Source organism: Aulostomus chinensis, chromosome 7, assembly GCF_037954235.1.
Source record: "Aulostomus chinensis isolate RoL2024-O1b breed Wild chromosome 7, RoL_Achi_v1.0, whole genome shotgun sequence".
Classification (NCBI taxonomy): domain Eukaryota; kingdom Metazoa; phylum Chordata; class Actinopteri; order Syngnathiformes; family Aulostomidae; genus Aulostomus; species Aulostomus chinensis.
In genome coordinates, this window is record NC_141326.1 from 16,872,414 (window position 1) to 16,896,315 (window position 23,902).

At 42.5% G+C, this 23,902-nt stretch overlaps 1 protein-coding gene across 12 annotated transcripts in view; it reads right to left on the reverse strand.

Moving 5' to 3' along the window:
* Positions 1-23,902, reverse strand: part of frmd4a (FERM domain containing 4A) — a 108,455-nt gene that overhangs the window by 20,442 nt on the left and 64,111 nt on the right. For 11 of the 12 annotated variants that reach the window (XM_086208835.1, XM_086208836.1, XM_086208834.1 and 8 more), the window contains exons 2-7: positions 15,122-15,187; positions 8,908-9,002; positions 7,615-7,707; positions 4,582-4,666; positions 2,899-2,955; positions 2,139-2,161 (exon numbers count right to left, since the gene is read on the reverse strand). In XM_086208835.1, the coding sequence (XP_086064961.1) occupies positions 2,139-2,161; positions 2,899-2,955; positions 4,582-4,666; positions 7,615-7,707; positions 8,908-9,002; positions 15,122-15,187 (419 nt within the window). Of the gene's footprint in view, positions 1-2,138; positions 2,162-2,898; positions 2,956-4,581; positions 4,667-7,614; positions 7,708-8,907; positions 9,003-15,121; positions 15,188-18,958; positions 19,591-23,902 lie in introns of those variants that run through there. The other variant, XM_086208837.1, reaches the window with a different exon arrangement.

Genomic DNA, 23,902 nt, shown 5'->3' on the forward strand with positions numbered 1-23,902 from the left:
GACAGAAATTCAGACAGGGGTTGAATAAAGAGCGATAAAAGGTTTGAGGCAGACATGAAAGAGGACACGATAAAGAAAGGGAGCATAAATGAGCCAGTCTAGGGAGCCAGATAGGCTTGGCCCCAGATTCGGTTTTCAGACCTCCATTGGCAGGTCTGATACCTCACTCTAATCCCCTGGTCGCTCTGCAGCCTCTGCCAAGACCCTGGAGGATTGGGGAAAGCCCTGGGAATACAACTGATGAGCTATAGGCCTGGAAGAGTTCCCACCCCGGCAGCTCCACAACTTGTGAACACAGCTGAACGTCTGGATTGACTAATGATCATATCCATGCCAGGAACTCTTCTTTAACAACTAAAATGCTAAACTCTCCAACACATGTGGTCTTTGATGGGTCGTACGACCAATACGTGACACACACCCGGTATGGGCAAAAAAAAACCCAAATCAGCTGAGGTTCTATTCTCGGTGGTGCAAACGTGGCCAACTCATGAACCCAGCCTTCCTGGGTCATTAATTGTCCAACATTCCACTGCAGGATGTCTCTATGATATGCAGCATAACTACGGTGTAAATCCTGGCTTATGAACAAAGTGGGAGGCGGGATTGCAACTGATCATCATCATGCCAGAGAGTGTAGCACTGTTTTAGTTTTCAGATTTCAGGTAGTTTTCAGCTCATATCAAAGCGTTGGTAAGGTATTGAGCACAAGACGAGAAGTCACGGAGGGGAAAAAAAATCTTCAGTCATTCAAATTTGACCAAATCCTTAATTCAAACTTTATTCCTTCTCTAAACTGATGGAAATGATTACAAATTACCAGCCTGTACTTATTTTGTGTTCAAACTTACTACCCACCATTAAAAAATACATGCTCGATACAACGGTGAATTTAACAAACAATTCTTGAGGAGCAGAAGGGCAGAGATCTGGGGATATGTCACATGGCGAAGGGAACGGAGTGTATGGTTACAAGAAGACATGTCAGGCCGTTCGAGCTTTTAGGGAGAGTACTGTATGTGCGCTGGAGGTAGGGGTGAGGAAAGGGGGAGCACGGTGAGAGGAATGTCTCCAGAGTGTGTCACATTCCTGCTCTCTACAGTGTATTGTGTTTATTTACTCCATTCACTCGAGGAAATGAGGTCGGAGTTGGTGGCCGCTGTACTCTGTTATCCATGTTACAACAAAGGAATGAAGGATGACATAAACATAGGAAAACATCTCTCAGTTCGGGCCATGTTAAGACCCGGCATTAGTCTACTTGCAGACATCAGCTGATGAGGCGGCCAACAATGTGGTCCAGGACGTATTTATGCTGCTGAAAGAATGTTTGTCCCAGACCACCTCTGAACTTGGTCTGATTCATCTGGATCTCAGAGTGTCCTGAGTGACTGGATCGCCCACTCATGACACCAGGGCAGGACAGGTACACAGATGTACATGTGACAAACCATATGTGAGGTAGAACTCACACGTACATGAGCGTAAAGCTCAAAAGCTGCAGAAAAGATGTGGCTCTAAGTCTGATACGGTTGTTTTGAACTGAACTTCGCAGCGGCCAAGGAAATTGCTTAAAAATGCCCCCCTGGCACACACACACATATTTTCAGTTACTATTTAAGAAGTCTGTAATAACATAAACTGACTGTATTCCCTCACAATTTTCCTACAAGTAGCAGTTGAAGCTGGAATGAGTTAATAAACAAGGGTGGCAGAGAGGAAGGAGGGAGGGAGGGGCTGAGAAACAAACAGCTGCAGGGATTAGACTCTCTGATGCACCTCAGAGGAGCAGAAGAACCGACAGACCACTGAAAACATCTCTTTTGTCTAAATAAACAGTGAGGCTCATTCATGAAATAATCTCATGCACAATAGGATTATTTGACTAAACTCCAAAAAATCCTGTAGTGTGTAAAAACAAATTTGTGCATAAAAAACATTTTATAAAGGCCCAATGTCTCTTGAAAACCAGCTTTGTCATGATTGGGATAACCATTACATTCATATCATATTTATATAAACCATGAAGAACAGTGGGCTGAGTGCAGTATAAACAGGTAATATGTAGTTTTCCTGCACTCTGACACCTTTTTACATGTAGATGACATGTAAACATACATGTATCGTCAAGTGCTTACCTGGTGAAATCACCTTTAGCCTCCTGAAGCGGAGAGAAGGAAAAAAAGAAAGGAAAGAGAAACATGTTTATAGATGATTATGTGAGCAACGAGCAGTCAAAACAAATGTGTTATGTTTTGTTTGCATCAGTGATGGAGTCAGGGCTATGCTGCTGCAGCAGGAGACAAACATTAAACCTCAATCTGAAGGCCTAGAAAGCAGATACTTGATATTCTACTTTTGCACCTGCATGGAGGAAAAACACACACACACACACACACACACACACACACACACACCCACGCGCGCGCTCTCTCTCTCGATGTAACATGACCTTCCAGCATCTCGGTAAATAGGCCGACCCCCTCTAAAAGGGAGGGACAGACGCAGGGAGAAGCGGGTGAGTGCTGTTGAGAATTTGTGAACTAAAAGCGTCTCCCTGCTGTTCTGTGTTACATTAGTACTGACTGACTGAACCAAGAATTCAGCTGCTGGCCAAGACTCACTACCAACAAAGACAGTTGAGGTTTTTGGGGGATTTAATCCTCCCAGCATCCTTACAGATGACTGACAGATTGGTGAGCGCATTAGATAACGTGAGTTCATCATCATCAATTAGAATCAAGGCTTGTGGAGACATTTTGGAAGTAAACTGTTGTTGCCGTGCAGAACAATCACCATGAAATAACTGTATGTGATGAATATAGTGAAAAACAGATTTATAAACAGACATCTGTAGCCACAAACACAAAGCATTCCAGCACAAAAACACCTCCTTACTTGGAGAATGTAGGAAGCCAATTCGAAGACAACTTCGCTGTCCACTTCAATAAGTTCCTGCAAGAGAAAAGAGAGGAGGGGACATGAATGGCACATTCGTCAGCAAATAACACACTGTGCTGATATTAGGAGCCAAAGTGGCCATGTCGGGATAGCCATCCCTTTTTTCCAGGATAGGTTGGTAATTCTTTTCATCTGCCTGCCACTCCCCCTCTGTTTTCCTTTCTGCCTTCTCTAATATCATGACCTTTTCACATGGATGGCAAGGGGGGGGGGGGGTTGGGAGAGGAGATTTCAGGGTTGCTCTGGTTATTGATTATTCAAAACATTCCCCAAGGATGTTTTCAATTGTGTTGTTGTTCTTCACAGGAGTTTCTGAGTTTTTAGAACGAAATTTGAAAAGAAAAGACGTCTGAGTATGAGACATTCAGGGGTTTATAAAGCTGTGTTTACACAATTATTACTGCTTTATGATCGTATACTTGTGCAATGGCTATGTGTGTGTGTGTGTGTGCGTTGAGGGGGAGAAGGATAAGGGTTGGTGGGAAGTGAGCAGTGGGTCAAGAATGCCAAGAATGTTCCCCTTACAATCCACCTCTTAATTGGCTGGTAGATCACAGCTAGGATGAAATACTAGACAGAACAAACTCCCTGTGTGTGTGTGTGTGTGTGTGTGTGTGTGTGTACATACCACCCAGGGTGGCTACTCATCAGCAGACATGCGTGTTTTTGTGCTGTACGACAAGTGTACCCACAGCAAAGCAACCCTGCTATTTTAACAAATCCTCTTTTAACCATGTTGAGATATGTTTTGGACTTTGGAGAAGGCATGTAGCATAATTCTAAACTCATATGCATGAGACTGTAACACTGTAACAGCAAGTGATGTTTCTTCACTTTATCTTTTTTTTTTAATATATATATATATATATCTTCACCTTGAGTTTCAACTGGCTTCCCACAGTTATTTTGAAAAGAGAACTGTTTTTTATTGAAAGTCCTCCTCTACTCACTGGTACCCTCACTCCTGACTGGTTTGCAGTCTGCAGGAAGAGCTCATGAAATTATTAATGGAACACTACTTACCTAACAAACCTCTATTGGCTCATGTGTGCCCCCTTCTGGAGACTATGAATAACTGTTTGACACTGGTGTCATGGAACTATGCAATAACTTGAAATCTTGTATAGTGATGTTGCTGCAGTCAGTCACCAAAACCAAAGATTGAAATATATCAAATATAATTCAGTTAGTCTATTTGCCTCTGGAGTTGTCTTTCAGTGAAACAATGCTACCTTTAATGAAGGAATAATTTCAATTGTTGTATGATTGTGTTTAAACACCGACAGATGGTGGTAAATGTGTCAAATTATTCACTGGAATAAGGGGCAGTACAGCGCATGATGGGTAGCAGCTGATGTAAAACATTCACATTTTATGCTTCACCAACTCAGCATGGAGCACTAAATTCTGAGCTGGCCTCGTGTGGCATCTCTTCATTTTGGGACAGACGGGGTGACGTGCTTCTACTGTCAGGGTCCTGTCCTCGACAGAAGTCCTCTTCTCAAGCAAAACGTTTCATTTCACAGGAAAAAGTCATGAACCACTCAGAAGCATTTCAAAAATAACTATATAATCTGTTATTTCACAGTAAGAGATAAAAGCAAAGCAGCAAAATCTTACCTTATAGATGATGGACTTGGCATTTAGAAAAAACAGCTCGATGGTAGCATTGTCCTTCAGGTAGGATATACTCTCGATGTAGAATCTGAGCACACAGAAGAAAATACTTCAATACAAATACAAGTATAATACAAATAAATACAAATCGGGTGGAACAGTGGTGCAGTGGTCAGCGCTGTCGCCTCACAGCAAGAAGGTTCCGGGTTTGAGCCCCGGCTCCATCACAGGATCTTTCTGTGTGAGTCTGCATGTTCTCCCTGTTCCTGTGTGGGTTCTCTCTGGTACTCCAGCTTCCTCCCACAGTCCAAAGACATCAAGAGAGGACGAGGCTGATTGATACTCTAAATTGACTGTAGGTGTGACTGTGAGTGTGAATGGTTGTCTGTCTCTATGTGTTGGCTCTGTGATGGACTGTTGACCTGTCCAGGGTGAACCCCACCTCACGCGCCCCCCCCCCCCCCCCGCCCCGCGACCCTTAACAGGATAAGTGGAAGAAAATGGATGGATGGAAGTTAGGAAATCATAATTAAGTTTTTGTTTTTTTTTAAGCAGATGTGTGATATCTCATGCAGGTTTTCCAACTCTCACTTGCAGGTAAGACAGAAATATTGTAACAACCAAAGTGACCAGAGGGTGGCAGACCATACCAAAGTGCGACCCCTTATCACCACATCCTTTCAATTCCCCTTAAACCAGGTTCCTCTCACCATCAAGCTGGCTGGAAAAGATCCATTATTTGTTTGTGAGTGCGTGTGTGATTGCACATTCAAACATTCAACAAACCAAGCACACACAGACACACAGACACACACACACACACACACACACACACACACACACACACTCGCCCACACACACACACACACACATTGAATGTGCACATGATGCACTTCACACATTGTCTGCCTCCCTGCATCATCAGCAATGTGTCCACACGCACATACAGTACTAACACACACAGAGAGAGAGAGAGAGAGAGAGAGAGAGAGAGAGAGAGAGACAGAGAGAGAGAGAGAGAGAGAGAGAAGCACAGTAACCCACTTCTGGCAAAGCAGTGAGCAGGGAGCTAACATAATAATGCAGTCTAAATATAGCTCATGAATGCACTGGAGTGCCAGAGGGAAGCTACGATGCTACGCTAGGAAGTTACTCATTGCTACCTCCTCTCAGATGGACTCTCATGTCTTGTCTATAAGCCCCCATCCATATGCATAAAAATGCACAGGATGCTCACTCTCAACTTCACAAATTAAAAACCATCAGTGTATAACTTCATATGTCCCTGCACGCATGTTTGTGACCTGAGTACATTTTCCTAGAAACACGTGACTGCATGTGTGTATCTGTGTGGGTATTGAGTGTGAGGGATTGTAGGAGGATCAATACTGGAGGACTTAAATCGCGTTACTCATTGAGCTGCAGGAGAAAATGAGAGAGGCCTTGTCAATACTCAATGTGAACATTTAATTAAAGCCACAGTCGCGATGAGATGTACACACTCACTGTCAGCACAGAAGCCGACACGCGAAAAAAAGATCCACTGAATCAGCAGGAAGAAGGCATCTGCCACACATTTATTATACATCATAAAGACACCATGCATATACGTGACATGCACGCACCTGCACAGAGTCACAGCGACATCTGGCTATACTGTACGAGTGGAAGCAACGTCAGATTGATTACAGATTCTAGCCTGACATTTAGGCTGATGGTTGACCCTTTATTCCTGTATATGCATGTGTGTGTGTGTGTGTGTGTGTGTGTGTGTGTGTGTGTGTGTGTGTGTGTGTGTGTGTGTGTGTGTTGGCTGAGGTTAGGGATTAGATTAAACTGCGGGAGAAAAGAGGGGATGAAACCTTAAAACGGTGTCAAAGTTCACAGTGTCAGAGCACCATTGCTACATTGTCAAACACTGACTGATCTTTGTAAATACACGCGCGCGCGCACACACACACACACATCACAACCGCCATACACAAGTGTCTGACTTTTTTTTGTAATGGTGACTGTTACACTGAGACCTTTGTTCACTAAATATGGTGAACACCACATCCATGTGATAAGAATACGATTTTGTGATACAATTGTTTCATTGTTTCAGACATTTTTGTGTGTGTGGCAACCTGGAAATCACTACTCAGTCGGACATTGTTAAGCTGAGGTGATGTGTCTGTAACCAAGTCTCTGGGGTGTGCATGACATCATGGAGATATGTTGGGAACAAAGAATAACAGAGGACCTAAAACTAAACCTTTGCTTTTTAGAGCGTATGTGTGTACATGTATGTGACCTTTTGGGTTGCAAGCATTGCACATTCTTTCGAGACAATAAAAGATCACAAAATGTATTCTGAGGTGCTTTAAAAAAAAAAAAAACCCTATTAAAGTGAAAACATGCACACACGCAGGTCTGTCACATACACACAGGATTCAGGGCTTGTGTGTGAGTCAGGTGTGTTGGTCATTGCATGAGCAGTAAAAATGCCTTAGAGACGAGAGTTGGCTGCCAGGGTTATTTCATAGCCCTTTCTCAGCATGTCAGATTAGAGCTGACTTTAAACTGGTGAGAAGAGTTTAATGCAGCATCAACAAAACAAGCACACTGCAAGGGCATGCGTCTCATCAGAGGTGGAGTCAAGTCCTGCCATATTTTTCTGGCCTGACTCACAAACCTTTTTTATAAACAAGTCTGCAATAGTTTTTGTTTCTCAAGTTTCCTCTGCATACAAATAAACAGCCCTGTTGTGGAGAAGAAACACCAAAGCTGCCCTAAAGGAAAACATGGCATGCAGCGAATACCGATGAGGCTGCTGAGGCTCGTGATTGGCTGAGAGGCCCAATAGCAGGAGTCAAACACAGGGGTCAAAGCAATTTTATTGGGGACCTGTCATACTTGACCTTGTAAATCTGTTCCTATTACCACTTGAATGCATGTGCATACACTTAACACAGTCTCTGAATCCGTCTCACACACATTTCAAGACCATCTTCAATTCTGGGACAATGTATAAATGGAGGTTGAAAGACTCACCTGACGCAGAAGTAGAGGACAATGGGACCAGACTTCTTGGGGAATTCATGCTCTAATACCCTGCGGTCCAGCTGCAGCCAACTAAAATGGCCCCTGATGAGAAGAAACAAACAAATAATCAACAATCTTGTAAGCATGTGTGTTGACGACAGACCAAAACCCCATTTTGTTTCCTGTTACCATCGATTCCCCTCATTCCATGTTCTCAGCTCTCTCTCTCTCTCTCTCTCTCACACCCTCTACAGAGTATCCCCCCATCCCAATGCAGTTTCTTAGACCACCGAACGGTCAGAGCTGACGCATCGGATCACCTCAGACACTCACATCAAATCTACACATCATAGACTTGAGGTGGCAAAGCTGAAGTTTCTTTTACTATTCTGGCATTAGTTAGAGTTCATGTCACAGTGCTGTAAATGCCACAGAGCAAAGGCTTGACATCAGCGGGTGGATGAAATAAAACAAAAGACAGACTCAAAGGTCACGGCAGTATTTTCCTGTATGTAAATCCTTAGTATGTTTGCATGACCCGTTCAAGGCTATCATCTTCCCGTCTTCCAGGTCACCAAACACAATAAGAAAAATTTGAATGTCATTTTTGCATTTCAAGCAAGAGTTTTTCATTGCAAACTATCGGGTGGACATCGACCTGTGTGACCCTTGGCTTGCACAGAGAAGAACCATCATGACAACATCAAATCTCCCTCATCATGCAGTGCATCCACGTGTGGTTCAGTGTGACTTTTAGGGTTGTCAAGAGTATTTCATGTGGTTAAGAATGAACGTGGCTCTCGTTAATAAATCAATAGATAAATATATATTTTAATCTGAATATGGAACATTTTTAATCTAAGAGCCATAAAAAAAATCTACAGGAATTTATTTGAAAATATTTATATATGGATATTTATCAGAACTAGAGATGTGATGATAAGATATGATTTTGCTCCAAAATAACATAACAATGGATTTTTTTCCCAGCGACGTGGTGTCACCATTCCTTTGAGTTAAAAATATCAAAATCGTGAACCCAATATTGTATAACATGTTGTGAGACGAGTGTATTGTCACACCCTTAATCAGAGTAAACCAGGTCAAATTAATCAGTTTTACTGTAAGATGTCAAACCAAGTGCTCATAAGTGGAGACTAAAGTTCTCTTCATGAGGTAGAGAACAGTGCTTCTATAGCAGCTGTCTTTTGCTGCACATACGTCTTCAAGACGTTCATAGAAATGTTGACAGGATATTAGATCAGTTGACTCAGTGGAATCGTATTTTTGAACGTGACTCACGTTTCGTCTGTGTATGCAATTCCAAAGTACTCCTTCTCCTTGAGGTTGAAATGAGAGGCCACCAGGTCCAGCAGGTCCTTTGCCATCAACTTGGGCTGCAGACAAAGAGATCACGGTTGATCACTGTTCTGGCTGTGGTTGTATTCGTTTTCAGTTAGAGCATGTCTAGGGTGTGATATTAATAGTTTATACATACTGCAGTTTCATTATAGCATTCTCTTTGCATGCATTTGTATCAGCTATTGATTTTCTGCAGTGACTAAGCATTCTGACAAACACCAGGGAAAGGCAAAGAGTAAGAGAGGGAGGATATTAATGAGACAAAAAGATGGATGAAGTGTGAGAATGCTGCTGACAGAGCAGGTACCCTGCCCTTCGCCTCCCTCCCACTCTCCTGTGAGCCTGTGACCCACACCTTTACTGCAGAGTCATGCCTCTGGGCTGAACCACTGTATTGCAGAGAGAGAGTGAGAGAGAGAGAGAGAGAGCGAGAGAGAGAGAGAGAGCGAGCTTGCTAGTCGTCGCTTGGTAATACTGTGGAATACTGTTCAAAGCTATACAGTATGTCATGACAACTTCCATTCCTCACATCACACGGAGCATGCCGAGCATCTTAAAGTTAAGCAGAGGCTGCTGCTGCTGCCACATGCTGCTGGGTTGTGACATCCTGAGTTGCAGCACGCCCCACCCTGAGGTTAACCATGGGTGTGCCTCACTGGCTTCATGCTGCCTTTCATCACACACACATATGAGCAGCCCACTCATAACTTACAGCAGGAATAAATTCTGGTCTATACGATAAACGAGGAAAGGAGAAATTTGCTGCAGCCAAATGCACAACTTCAGTGCCACAGGGTGCATATTCTTAATCGTACCCCGAGGTCTCCTACTATCTCCTAACTGCACAGCTACAACCTCGGTGGTAGAAACTACTGAGAGCTATTTAAAGAGAAGGTGGTGATGTCATTTGAAGCATACATACACACACATTCACACACACCCACGCACATCGCTACTGACCTAGATCACATATGAGAGCAACGCCTACAGTGATATTTGCTACACAAAAAGGCTCTAGAGAGATTAGAAACAGTAGAAGAGCTTAAGGAGAAGCTAACACGTAGGTTGAGATGTACTTTATGTCCCCATGTTTCAGTTATATACGTCAAAATATTACATATAAGAACTGGGCTAACGTAATAGCTGATTGTGTCCCTCTGACCTTTTGCAATTCTGATTTGACCACAAAACTTGCTTGCATATTATTATGTCGAGGAACATTACAACAGCTATCAGTCATTTATTTTCAGAGAAAAAAGTAGGGATGTGTTGATATGATACTTGGTATCCGTCCGATTCTGGCTCAAATCACTGCTTCTGATAATTATACATACATATTATATATATATACACACACACACACACACACACACACACACACACACACACACATACACAAGTTACTCCAGTGGCTTAAATTCCATGTTAATTCTCAAGTAAATGTCACGCGGACAGCGGCCTGTGTCCAGGGTTGCATAACTAAATGAAGTTGCATGCAATTTTCTACGAATGAAGTAGTGAGTATATTGGAATATTTGTTTCATTTTACAGTACTTATTATTTCTAGAATGCACCAGAAGCAAATCACAAGCATATAAATGAACTATGTGTTACAGGAAGATAAAGACTGTATCTTGGGCGAGAGCGGCCCTTCACCGCAATAACACTAACTTCAAGGTATTTAACACACTGTCTTTAAAGTATCAGCAGTAATAAATGTTTTGGTTCAGTCTGAGATGCACACAGGGAAGGTGTCTCATTACTACACAGCAGTCAGAGGCAACAATATCAATTAAACACCATCCATGCGACCACAGACGAGCAAACAGGGGACAGGGACACGTGGACACGGAGATAAACCAGCAGCACTATGAAAACGTCAAACAAAAACCTTGCGTAATATGCAATGAGGATGAATATAAAAGAGGGAATGTCTTGTCTCAACACTGTTATGAAAAGACGGAACTGACTAGTATAATTGAGTTAGGTTTCCCTCTTCAAGTGACTCCTGCACGCACACATCCTAACAATACACTTTATCTGCTCGGATGGCAGATAGGGATGTGTAATAATGTTTTTGAAGATAGCAACAGTGTCACAGAAAGAGAATGACAGGTAATATAGTATGCAATATAGCAGACTGAACACACACACACACGCACACGCACACACACACACGCACACCCTCAGACTACGGAACCATCTATCAGACAGTCTCTGCTAGCTTAGACAGCATTAGTACTCAAAGACATTTAGCCCGTGCTTCCTCAGCAGCACAGGTAATTAACAGTACAGGAATTACAAGGAGGTAAAGCCCACAGACGAACACACTTGCTTGTCTGGCTGGCAGCAAGTCATGAACCCAGCTCTGCAGAGAGCTCGTCAGATTCATAGATGATAACTGAGTTATCTTTGGCAGACTGAATTAGGAAGAGGCTTTTTTTACCTCATGCCAAATATCAATTCTATTCATTTTTATACCACTGATCTGAGGTCATCATCTTACTATTTTAAAAAATGCTCTTCCTCAGTGTCACGTTCTTCACAGAGACACTGACACTTGACAACTAAGATCAGGTGCTGATCATTTGGACGAATCAATTTGTTTATAAAATGATCAGAAATGTTGATAAATGCTTATTAATATTTTCTAGAGCAAAAAATGACGTGTTCCAGTTTCTTCTTTGGTCCATTCAACCATCTAAAACCTATCAACCATTTCTGAAACCAAGTACAGCCCACACTTATGCAATTCCACATTGTGAAAATAATATTTAAAAATAGAACTGATTTTTTTTGTTTATGTTTGATATAATATTTCTTGAGATATAAATGAACAAGAAATTTTTTTTTTTATTCAATCTGCATCTAATATCATGTCATTGTCCTCCATTTTTACCTCAACTAATCCCAATGCCAGACTAAATTACAATTCCAAAAAGGTATTTTTCACTACGTTAAACCCCTTTGTGTATTTGGCTCTTCTTCCGTCCACGCAACACCACTCCAAGCAAACCATCAGCCGTTTGCACAATTGTGGTAACAGACAAACTGAACTGAAAACAGAAGCTTTTTGGCAGAAAGAATAATCACAACTCAGTACTCTGTTACCTGCCCATTAGCCTCCCCACTATTAATCATTTGGGAGTGATAACAATATATGACTGGCATATATGTTCACCTGGCGGTTTACTTAGTCGTTGGTGTCTATCTTTACAACCTGGTCAAAAGGTATGTTGGCATAGTTTCCTGCCAATGAGGCGTTGCTCCATAAACCGAACCACAGAGGACTTACTATCAAATGTAGGTCGAAGGGGATAAGGGAAAAGAAAACCAGTGAATGAAATGTCAAAGATTAAAACAGCTGGCAGATGTTACATGAATGACACAAAGAAACAAGAAACTTCAATAAAAAAGGCTGGAGCACATTGATACTGCACATCAAATAGCTGAGTAGAGTGTGCGATACTTCTTTAATATTTGATATTACTATGAGTTATGGTCATTCCTTGAAGAAATGTATTTCAGCAAATGAGGAGAGGACTCGACTGCCTCTCAGTTCACTGAAAAACTAAGAATAACACTGTAACTCTGTGGTCCCCCCAAACGACTCCCTGGCCTACTGAATATCCGCTCAGTGGATAGAAGAAAGAAGAGAGAGCGAGAGAAAAACAAAGAGACACAGCAGTGTCTTGATTTATTCGACAGTGGTTTGTTAATGACATCCGCTCTCTCTCTCTCTCTCTCTGTCTTTGTCTCTTCATCATGCCTTCCTGCTCACTGATACAGAGGAGAAACAGCAGAAGTAACATTACTAACATTATGTAAAAAACAGATCAGATCACCTGTCTGTAAAACTCTCTTAATCCATATTTTAAACAATCAACTGCAATCTTAAAAGCAAGTTCGAGAAGCTAAATACGACCAACCCTGCTGAAATGTTTTCTTTAATCTTTTATTTTGCTAATCGCTTCCTTTCTCCATGGTAAAAGACTGATGAATGAGAGGAAGACAGGAAGGACAGAAGGAAGGATAGATGGAGAGAGAGATGACCCAGGAAATGAAGGTGAAGAGCAGCAATGGCTCAAAATGTGGATAGGCTGAATGACAAAAGAAGATATCGAGAGGAGAGTGGAAAGTCGGGGAGGTGGAGAGAGGGATAATAGAAGAGTCGTTAAAGAAGTACCAATTTCAAGGAGCGGATCAGTTCTGGCACAGTAATCAAATCAGAAAGTCAGCAGACCTGCACCCCCCCTCCCCTCCCATTTTCTCCTCTGTACTCCCTTCCCTTTAGTGTCATCTTCTGTCTCTCCATTTCTGAACTCTCATCCCCCTTTACTCTCTCGTGAAAACACCAGAGTTTCTGTGTCAATCTTTCTTTTCTCCTTTGCTCTCCTTCTCCTATTTCAGGGCAATTACCCTCTTTTGTCTTTCTCTCTTTCCAGGGGAATTGGGTAATGGTCAGACCCCAAGGAGCTAAAGCCCCTTTTCCACTGGCCTACAAACCTGCTAACATCTGGTATTTCTCTGCAGTGTGAACGGGTCTGATCAGCATCTGCTCCCGGGTCACATGACCGTGTATTGGACACTGGTGTTTTTTTGGCAATAAAACTTGTGCCTACATTGTATTTGACATATGGAACTGTCATCTCAGCCACAAATTCAGCCCATCTGCTGTTCAGTTGCACTGAGTTCAACAAATACAGAGCACCCTCACAGCCTCCCACTCGGCTTTCTCCTACAAACGGTTTGTTTACGGTTTTGTGGTGTGTTTATGGTGTTAAACGTGATGCACTGTAAAAAACAAACAAAGAAAACCAGAATGGCTGCTCATCTACTGGCACTGGTAAATGAGTCAATCACCATTTTTAAGCAGATTTAGCTAGGCTAAGAATGAATGCGTGCGTGCAGGTACGTTCATTATGAAAAAGGCGTCAGACAGGTCATTAAAGCCCTTTTCCCAATGGCTTAAACCCCTGCTAAAAGCTAACACACGCTAACATCTGGCTTTTTTCTGCAGTGGGAAAAGGTTTAACCGGGATTCACTCCCGGATTAAACGAGCCTGCAGTAGACATTAATATTTATCGACTCCAGCTATGACCAACATCGATGTAAACACAAAAGCACGCTGCATCACCCACATACGATCACGATCAACAGTATGCTCCATGAAGGCAGTAAAAGCTTGTCGCCTCCCCTGTAACTTTGATTCCATTTCTCATCATAGCCAGAAATTTGGGTATTTGGAGCTTTGGGTAAAAATCAAAAACAGAAAAAAAAAAAAAAACTTCAGTGCATTCAACCAAGCCAAAGTGTGTGAGCAAAAGGTGAATGTCAATGACATACTAGAGGTTACGGGAGAATCAGAGCCATAAGCAAAAACTCCAACATAAAGAGGTGCAGAGGATGCAAAAACTGAAACCCACCATCTGCTGTGACATGTGTGGGTTTTTTTTAAATTGCAATAAAAAGTGCCATTAAAAACTTCTATTACCAGGATTTTATAGAACAGGACATAAAGCAGAGCGGACCTACATAAGCAAATAGCGAGTTGAAAAGAGTTGGGGCATGACAGTGAATGCAAGTGTGACAGTGAAGGGTGTGTTTGGTGCTGCCGCCGCTGCTGTCTTTGGTCATTACCGCAGAACGTCCTGCTGGGAGGATGAAGGGCTGGAAATAGGGGGAGGGGGCATCATGCTGCTTTAGTTTCCCAAGACATTCTGAGGCTTACATGCAGTAATTAAAAGAGACGACGATAGATAGAACAATATACACTCGGATGGATGGACGGATGAGGTAGACAGGTGGGTGTGGCCTTGAGTACAGAGGAACTCTGGGGGTGGAAAGTAAGATTTCTGTTTGGAACATCATTTGGACTGAACTTGGCATTGGGATGCATAGCTGCATGGCTCCTTTGGGAGCATCCCAGTTATCGAGCAAAGCAGGGCAGGCGCGCGCGTGTGTGTGTGTGTTGTGTGCGCGCGCGCAAAGAGATCAGGTGAGCATGAAGAAAGAGCAAAGTCACCTACTGCTGACCAAATTTCACTTGTTCAGCAGTAACTGAGTCCTGCGGGACAGCAGCATCCCTTCTCCCTACCTCTAAGAGTCTGCAGAAAAAGAGAGAGAAGGAAAGGTGACAGAAGAGACACTCACCTGAACAAGGAGCTCCAACTTCCTGTCGTCCAGGAGATGGACCTGACATCGCCTCCCCTCTGTCATCTGAAAGATGGAATACAAAAAGATGCTTGTCAATATTCTTGTTCGTTTAATGTACAACAGTCATGAGCACAGGCTTTCACCTGATGCAATCCCATTATCAAAGAACTGTTATATATTTCATCAAATCAGAGAGGAACATGATGCACCGACAGATCTGTAAGTGTGTGTGAGCCATGTATTCTGCCATATATGTGTTATGTGAATGAAACCACTCCTCAGCCTAACAAGGTTAGTTGTGCTCGCTGCTAACTAGGCACAATGGGCCGATAGAGACAACGTCCGGCGCTCACGGACATTTCTAGCATTCCTCTTTGAGCAGGAAAACCATTATCCATCAGTGCACTACAGTGACCACAATGGGTGCCTGCTGACAGTGTTCACTGGGGTGGTTGTGTTGTTGATACAATGTTTGCTGAATAGAGCTGCCAAGTTCAGGCATAAACACTGAAGCAGGTGCAACGATGATAAAGTCAACTGTGGGAAATATGAGGCACAAGTGAGACCAAACATCCACACGACAGACAAAGCCAATCTTTGCAAAGTGAAAGTTGGCAATGAAATTCAGATCAAATCCACGGCAAAAGGTTTTGACACGACCCTGAAGAAGTACACGGAGGTGCAAACTGTGCCAGCATCTTAGGGGGTGATGCATATGTTTGTGTGTTTGTCTGTGTGTGTGTGTGTGTGTGTGTCTTGCTGCACATGTGGAGTTTCTCTACAATTTAACAGGAAGTGTGCAGACCCTAAGAGACACAAACACCTACTAGCTCCTCCCATACTTCCCTCACATCTGGGAGAGGGAGGGAGTGGGGCGGCTGCATGGGGAAGCAGTGGGATGTGGGTGGGTGAGTTGACGGGTGGGGGGGTTAAATTGGAGAAGAAGGAAGCAGGGGGAGAGCCATCCTTATTAGTTGCGGTTCCACCAATGTATTTTTTGAAGTTCTTGCTTCAGAAAATGTTGATTAAAACTGCAACATTTGAAAACCTTTGACACTTGTTTGAAGTTGTTTTTTCTTTTTTAGAACACCAATAAAAACTGGAGATGGAATCCCCATTAACCACTCAGCTCTGATGCAGCAAATCTCTAACTCATATGACCGACCGGCTATTTCTGCTGCCGAATATCCGCCACCTTCCTTTTGTGTCTTGACAGCATGCAGCACGGCAGCAAAGAACCATCACAAAGCATAACCCTCAAGACCTTGCTCCATTTTTCTTTTATTAGATGGCAAATACGACTCTTCTTCCGCTCCATTACAGCCTATTTGATTCACCCCTAAGCCAGTTGATGAAATCACACCTAATGCAAATTTCCTTAAGTGCAACTTTTCCACCATCAGCTAAAAATTCGATCAACATTTAAATGAAAACACAGCTATTATGGTGTCAATGGAAACTCCCTCTAAAAGACATAAACAGGAGTACAAGCGTAACTGGTTTGTAGCTCTTACCCATGAGGATCATGTTAGCCACCTGAGGCTGTGGTGATGTGGTGAAGGTGTGTCCATGACAAACTTCTCACCACTTCTGCCAGTTTGCATTAAGGTGACAGGTTGGAGGTGAGAGTTTAGCAAAGACCTGAAGACAGAGCGGTGTCTTAACACTCATCCCTGTGTGAACTTTGTGTGTGTGTAGCTCCTAAACACTTTGAAGGGCTCAGGTTACCCTCCCACTCGCCATTCATCTCCTGTGGTTTGAGGGTGCACCTGTGCACACAGTAGGCGACACTTACACACATTTTTTTTTTTTTTTGGTTGTTGTTTTTATCTCCAACCTTCCAGGACGTTAGATGTTTATACTGTATACAGTGAATTCAATTATCTAATGAGAAGCAGATCAGTGGAATGAAGGTTAACAGCGTGCAAAAAGAGAGGACGGGGGAAAAACAATCACATAACGTCTGTGATTCTATTCAATTCACAATTGGTTCAGAAATTCTTTTAAATGGTGGTTAAAGCCACCAGTTTTGGCCTTGAGTCCTTACAGCCCAGACACTCACGACTGTGGCATGAGAGCAAGAAAGACGCGAACTTAGTAGCAGCAAGGCATCTTCAAACAAGTGCTTCAGACATCCTCGTCCCACAGAGCGCTCTAGAATCGTCAGATCTACTGAGAAAGACTCTGAAAGTGGCCCTGATTAAAAAACAAAAGGTAAACAAGAGCCCAAAAAAACAGCCATTAATGCTCAGTTCCTCTTTCTCCAGGTGACAAAATGCAGACCTGACATCAGTGCAGCGAACCAAGCTGATCTCACCGACAGAGAAGAAATGGCCCTCAAGCCACTGAAAGAAGCGACCAACATGTCAGACTATATCCCACAGACGTTGACAGCCGTAGCTCCACTTATGCACAGCTAACGTTACTCCGCGATGTAGGCTTCTGTGGTGACACTCTAACCCTCCAGGAAATCTAACAGGCGATCCACAAAGGTCTGACCAAGAGATACGTGACTTGGTTCCTCACAGCGTCTCCACCCTGAATCCCAGGGTTGAAACACTGCCTTTCCTCCCCTAAGTGCAGGACTTTTACTGTCCATTACCAATAAAAAGCATTAAAAAACGGTTTGATTTTGCACTACGTCCCAACTGAGTATCCAATTATGACCCTCAAGGAATCGAGATGTTGACACATTCAGAATCGTGTATTCCTCCTGAACACTTCTTCATTCTTTAACATGTATGATGTGGCAGCACTCAGAAGTCATGTGATCAAAAAGTCAGTCTGGCAAATCTAATATCCCTTTTCCACTATTGAGGCTGGACTAGTGATAAGAGGAGGAGACGACTAATGTTTAACAAACACCTTGCACAAGTATCCTTCTGCTTTTAACTGCAATGCAGACAGTACACACACATAAAACACTCTTGCCGGCATTCTGCTTGAGGCACATGGGACTAGTACAAACCTTTACGTCAAGGTAACAAATCACTGCCTGCAGGCTAATTTTAGAGTGTCCAATCTGGAAGTGAGAAACACTTAATGGTGTTAGTTATAAAATTCATTCTATAGTGTTTGACAAATGCTACCGTGCTTCTTCTGTCTGCCATGACACTTAATGTAATAAAGTTTTGATGGATAGCTTGTTGTCATTCATCACAGATGAAAAAAATTGCAACTTTTAACGTCATATAATGTGGCTGCACTGAATATGGCCATTCTTTCTACAGCTTTCGCAAACACTGAGGCTTAAGTTGTTGGTTTTTTTTTAATTTTACAAAAACTTTTCCAGACCTGGTATTTGCTAATTCAAAATACTATGATTTTATATACAACCAGAGAAAGACCGAAGAAAGCCACATCAAAATCAATATTAACCAAGAGATATTTCTCTGTAAATCTCAGCTGAACCTCATCAGATGCAGGTATTGTAGAATTTTAATGACTTCTCCCAATATTTTCTAGATTTATTTCATTTTCAAAAACTTTTCCAGGCTTTGAAATTGCTATCTTGTAAAAAAAAAAAAAAAAAAAAAAAGACTTCACCAGGTTTTTGGTGACTGTTTCTCTCATGTTAAACCACATGAATCATGCCTCTGACCTCTATTGTAAACATGAGCTCTGCTGAGAGAACCATGAGGCTACATCACGTCCTGCTGAGTGTGATTCATCTACCAAATCAACATTTCTCAATCATTACTAGTCAGGCTGGAATGAGCTAAAAACTTGCATCGTCAGACCTGAGTCACTGACATGAAGGATGATATTTTATTTAAAAAAAAACACACACATCAAAATAACAGTGATGCTTGACCAGGACTGGTTAGTTGTTACCTTAAAAAGCTTCTTGTGAGGCTCCCACGCACGCACGCACGCACGCACACACAAAGACTCTACGGGAGGGAGATGCAAAAAAACAAAAAACAAAAAACGATTTATTAATCCCAGAAAGAAAGGAGTCGTGTGACTGCTTGAAAACGGTCAAAAAACAGCCCTCTTCCTGGCCGGCCTAAGGGAGGAGGAGGTACATCAGCATCCATGTTAGTGGCCAGCAGCAGCAGCAGCAGCAGCAGCTCCTCGGTGTAGCTCCTAAACACGGATCCTCCTCGCCATTCCACGCAGCCACAACTCAATGCTAACTGGCGGTTACCAGAGCTGGCGTCCCTCTCATCCCTGCTTCCGACTGTAGTGAGCTTCTCACGGGGCTAGTCCCGGTCCAACAACCCCTCCTCCTCCTCCTCCTCCTCCTCTTCTGCTTTCCCTTCGCTACCGGCGCCGTGCTCTCGCGGTGAGAACGCACTAATAGTCAGATAGCGACCAACGACTGGGGGGACGCCGGTGAGAGAGGGAGAGAGAGAGGGGGCGAATGTAGCCCAGACTGCTGCTTTTACTTCTCCAGCTATGTTTCTCGCTGTCATCCGAGTTGCTTGGAAAACACGGGAATAATGGAGGCAAGATGTGGGGGCGGGGAGAGGTGGAGAAGAGGGGAAATATTCTGCAGCGGCGGCTCACAGCCATGAGAAACTGCAGACCTCTCTCTCTCTCTCTCTCTCTCTCTCTCTCTCTGCGTGTGTGCTTAATACAAACCCAAACAGACATCTGTGTCTGCTCTGCACAGCACACCAAGAGTCTACCGTTGAAACATGTGATGCTCCGCTTACTACCAAGTACCTACGGTGTGATATAATAGTTGCCCCGCTGTTCACTTTACTACAGCTGTCTATAACAGGTGTGTTTTAGTTTCCACAATACAAAAAACGGTGTTTTCAGGTGATGTGGTGTCTCTGTGCCCTGGTTTTGTCTCTCAATCCCTCCCGCAGCACTTGAGTGATTTGGCCTTCTATCCACCAGGACTCCCTCTCTGTCTCTCTCTCTTCTTTTTTTGTATGACCTAAAATGGGAGCTTGTGTTCACCTGCTGGAGCTGCAGCTGTAACAACCACACTCAAAATCAACCCACTTTTTTGGTACCCAAAATAGCTACTAATGTCAGGGGTTCGTACAGTCATGGAAAACCTGGAAAAGTCTTGCCATTAGTTTTCACAAATACTTGAATATTACAGGATGTGGTTTATTTCAAGTGATTCTTCAACCATTATATTTTATATTTTGTCTTTGAAGTATTCACAGCTAGGTGTCCTGTACTCTAGAAAGCTGGAGGAGCCAGCAACGTATATTTAGCTTGAAGCTAACGGTGTCAAAAAGCCGCAAACTAACAGCAAAATTATCCCAAAAACATTTATTTACAAACCCCCGCAAGTGCTTCACCTGGTGTAATCCACACCTTCTTTATCCAGCTGGATGTTCATTAATCCACAGATACTTTGATTTGAGTGGGAAAAGAGACTTCAGTGCTCGTTCACAGTAGCGCCGAGCCAGAGGAACCTTTTTGTGACCTGTATTTGTGAGTGAATCAAAGACAAAATCGTTTTGGAGGAAGTATTGTATTTAGACTGAGGGAAAATGTCCTTTACTTTTAAACTGCAAAAAATTTAAATATTTTACAACAAATACATTTTGGCATCTCATATTTTGCTTCTGTAAACAGGCATTTCAGAGAGTATAGGGTCATAAAAAAATTATTCCCAGGCGTGGAAAAATCATGGAAATGTATTTGTAGAATGTGTTTGAACCCAGGTGTATAAAAGAGAGTGGATCAAAGTCAGTCGGAACTATCAATACAATCATTTGGGAAGTGCAGGCTAGTCTGGTTTCTGTCATATTACAATCCAGTATTATAAAAACACGTCTGTAGTCGACTTTCAGATAAATTCATCGCAGTCTGGGACGCAGCCACTTTTTAAATACAACGCATGATCCTGAATTTGCAGTCTCAGACATTAGGCAATACAAAGATGCAATTAAATTTAATGTGCTTGGCTTGAACCGTTGTGTTGCTACCATAGCGTGTGCTGCAAGCCCCAATTCAGCTTAGTGAGCTGAATGTAGAAGGTCACAAGAAAAACAAGGAGGTGTATCCGTTCCCCTACTGCTGGATTTTTGTGTTTCTGGATATTTTTGGCCTGTCCCATACACCGGAAACTAGCCTGTCCAACTTAAACATCTCCAGATGACTCTTTCTTTGGCTTTAATACATACACACCCGTCCCTCGTTCTCTTTCTCCAGTCAAACACATATCTGCTTTTATTGGTTGCTTCCTCAGTTTGCTATCACAAGGACCTTGTTGTTCGAAGCAAGTGCAAGTCAGGGGTGACAAAGTAGAGAAACAGGGCTAAACTGAAATATTGCAAAAGGAAGATCCGGAATGCTTTAACCACTAGAGTTTATTAATTATTGTTCCTGCATGAAATGGGCTTGAGGAGCTCCAAAGATGTCAGAGGAGAGGGGAAGAGAAACATTAAAGGCAGCGAGGCAGGAAGAACCATAGCAAACATCTGTGATTTAATGTGCCACTGCCTTCATCGTTCATGTCCCACAACTTTCATACGTAACCTTTCCGCGACCTCTAAAGAGTGTTGCTCAGAAAGGAAATCACTTCGCTATAGGTGTGATATATCTGGGGCCTGGCGTAGCCTTATTATGGAGCCGGTGGGCTCATATCGAGGGGTTGAGGTGTGGTCATAATGAGGTGCTGATTTCTAAAGGAGAAAGACCTGGATGGGTGAGGTGGGTTTCACAGGCGGTGGGTATTAGAGTCAGGTTTTAAGGTCGAGCAGGGGGTTGATGGGCTGTGCTCAAAATGGTAACCTATATCACCGGAATGTGATAAAAACAGCGCTGAATGTTAATTGAAGCAAGATGGAGAATCTCTCTGTCACACACAGGCACACACACACACACACACACACACACACACACACACACACACACACACACACACACACATTTGCCTTGCTTATTTTGTCTCCCATGAATTTATGGAAGCTATGCAAACATTTTAAAGACGTCACTTTTACAGCATGTCTTGATTCATGATAATATAGTCATGACTCGTCACAATGCAACAGTATCTGCATCTGGTGCAGATTAGATCACAACAGCACAACATACTGTTACTCTTAATACGCTACATTTTCAGTTGAATGGGTTATTGAGGACGTGATGGAAAAATAACAGCAGAGCCAAAACCCATCTTCTTCTCCATCTTGGTGCTTCATGTAGCAGCAGAGTGAGACTGAGCAGGGAGGGTCATGGAAAGGCAGCCAGGAATGTCTAGAGAAACGACTGACCGGGAGAGATCTGTTTTGTTTGCTCAAGTGTGTATATGTGTGTATGTGTGGGACTGCATGTGCATGTTTATGTGTATGTCTATGAGCTCCACCCTCCTGCCCGTGAGTGACTTTGGGGCTGAAATGTGGTTCCAGTTAGGGCGTTTTTTAAAATCAGAAACACACTGGCACTTCAAACAAACTGGAGATATTTCTGTAGCCAGATCCTTTTTGTTCTCATTTTACTACAAAGCTCCATTCCCAGACTTCACCAAAATCTTGTTGCTTTTTTTTTTTTTTTTTTTTTTTTCAAGAAATGTTTTCTCACATTTTTCCTAAAAACATGACTTTGGCTAAAAATAACAGATGGATGTGTTTTACTATGTAAGGCATGGTAAGGTCATGGCTGTTAAGTTTGCACAATAAAAGCAAGTTCAGGAACACACAGACTTTTTTGTCATCCTCCCCAGAGCTACACATTGTCATAGATCTCCTTCTCTCGTCTGTGAGTGGGTTAGGGGGCTGAGGACCACTACCTTCTAGTTAGCTTAGCACAATGAATGGTAGTGGATGGGCAGGTTTGCATACCTCTATCAAAAGTAATCAAATGTGCTTTTTTTTTCTTAAATGGCCTGCATTGATATAACTAGGGTTATTATAAGTTTAAATGTCAAGACATTGTAATTTTACAATTAAACACATAGTTGGAACTATTTTCCTGGCGTAGTGATTTGACAATGCGCCTAAAAACTTTATTCAAAGAAACAATGACTAAAAGAGCAACCGCTTGCAGGAGAGGATGAGGGGGATTACTTCTGTATGAACAAAGATCCCGAAACTAATCTATTCTAATGATTTTTGAATGAGGCATGCTAACACTTACCACCCAGTACCATTCATTGTGCTAAGCTAATTAGCAGTCCCTGTGGGTCTCAATTCCCTACTGTGTGGACGGAGAAGAAAATGGTATCCTCGTTCTTGCTTGGCATTGAGGATAATGACAAATAAGAATATTTCCAACAAAACAAATGTTTCTTTAAGTTCAACTTGCTTCCCATTTGCACTCACTGAAGAGATTCAGGCACCATCTCTTAAACATGCTGAAATTTTGCATTTTACATGTACACCTATAGTTTCTTTCATAATTTAGGATCACTATTGTAATAGTAGTAGCCCCAAGGTTGCTCTAAATAATATACATAAAATGAGCCAGTGTGTAAAAGAGATGAAGCAGAATTTAACTTTTATAAATTGCCACAGTAAACTTTAATGTGCCTTGTAGTCATAACAGTACCTCTGTCATATTTCTCACTTAAAGTCTAATTGTGCTAAATGCTAAGTCTTCTACACTGAGTTGTCGACTGTTATCTTGTACTGTAAATTCAACTTCCCAGGTTTTATTTCCTTTCCTTTGGTCTCTTTACCATTATGAACTATTTTTAATGTTCCTTCACGAACGCCAAGACTATGTGGCCGCGCTAACATGGTCGCAAAGATGCACACGTATGCACTCAAACAGCCTGAAGTTATATTTTTACTGAAAGCTCTAAAAGAGGACTGCGGGAGATATCTTTTTTTGATGACATCCAAGAAAATAAAAAAAACATTT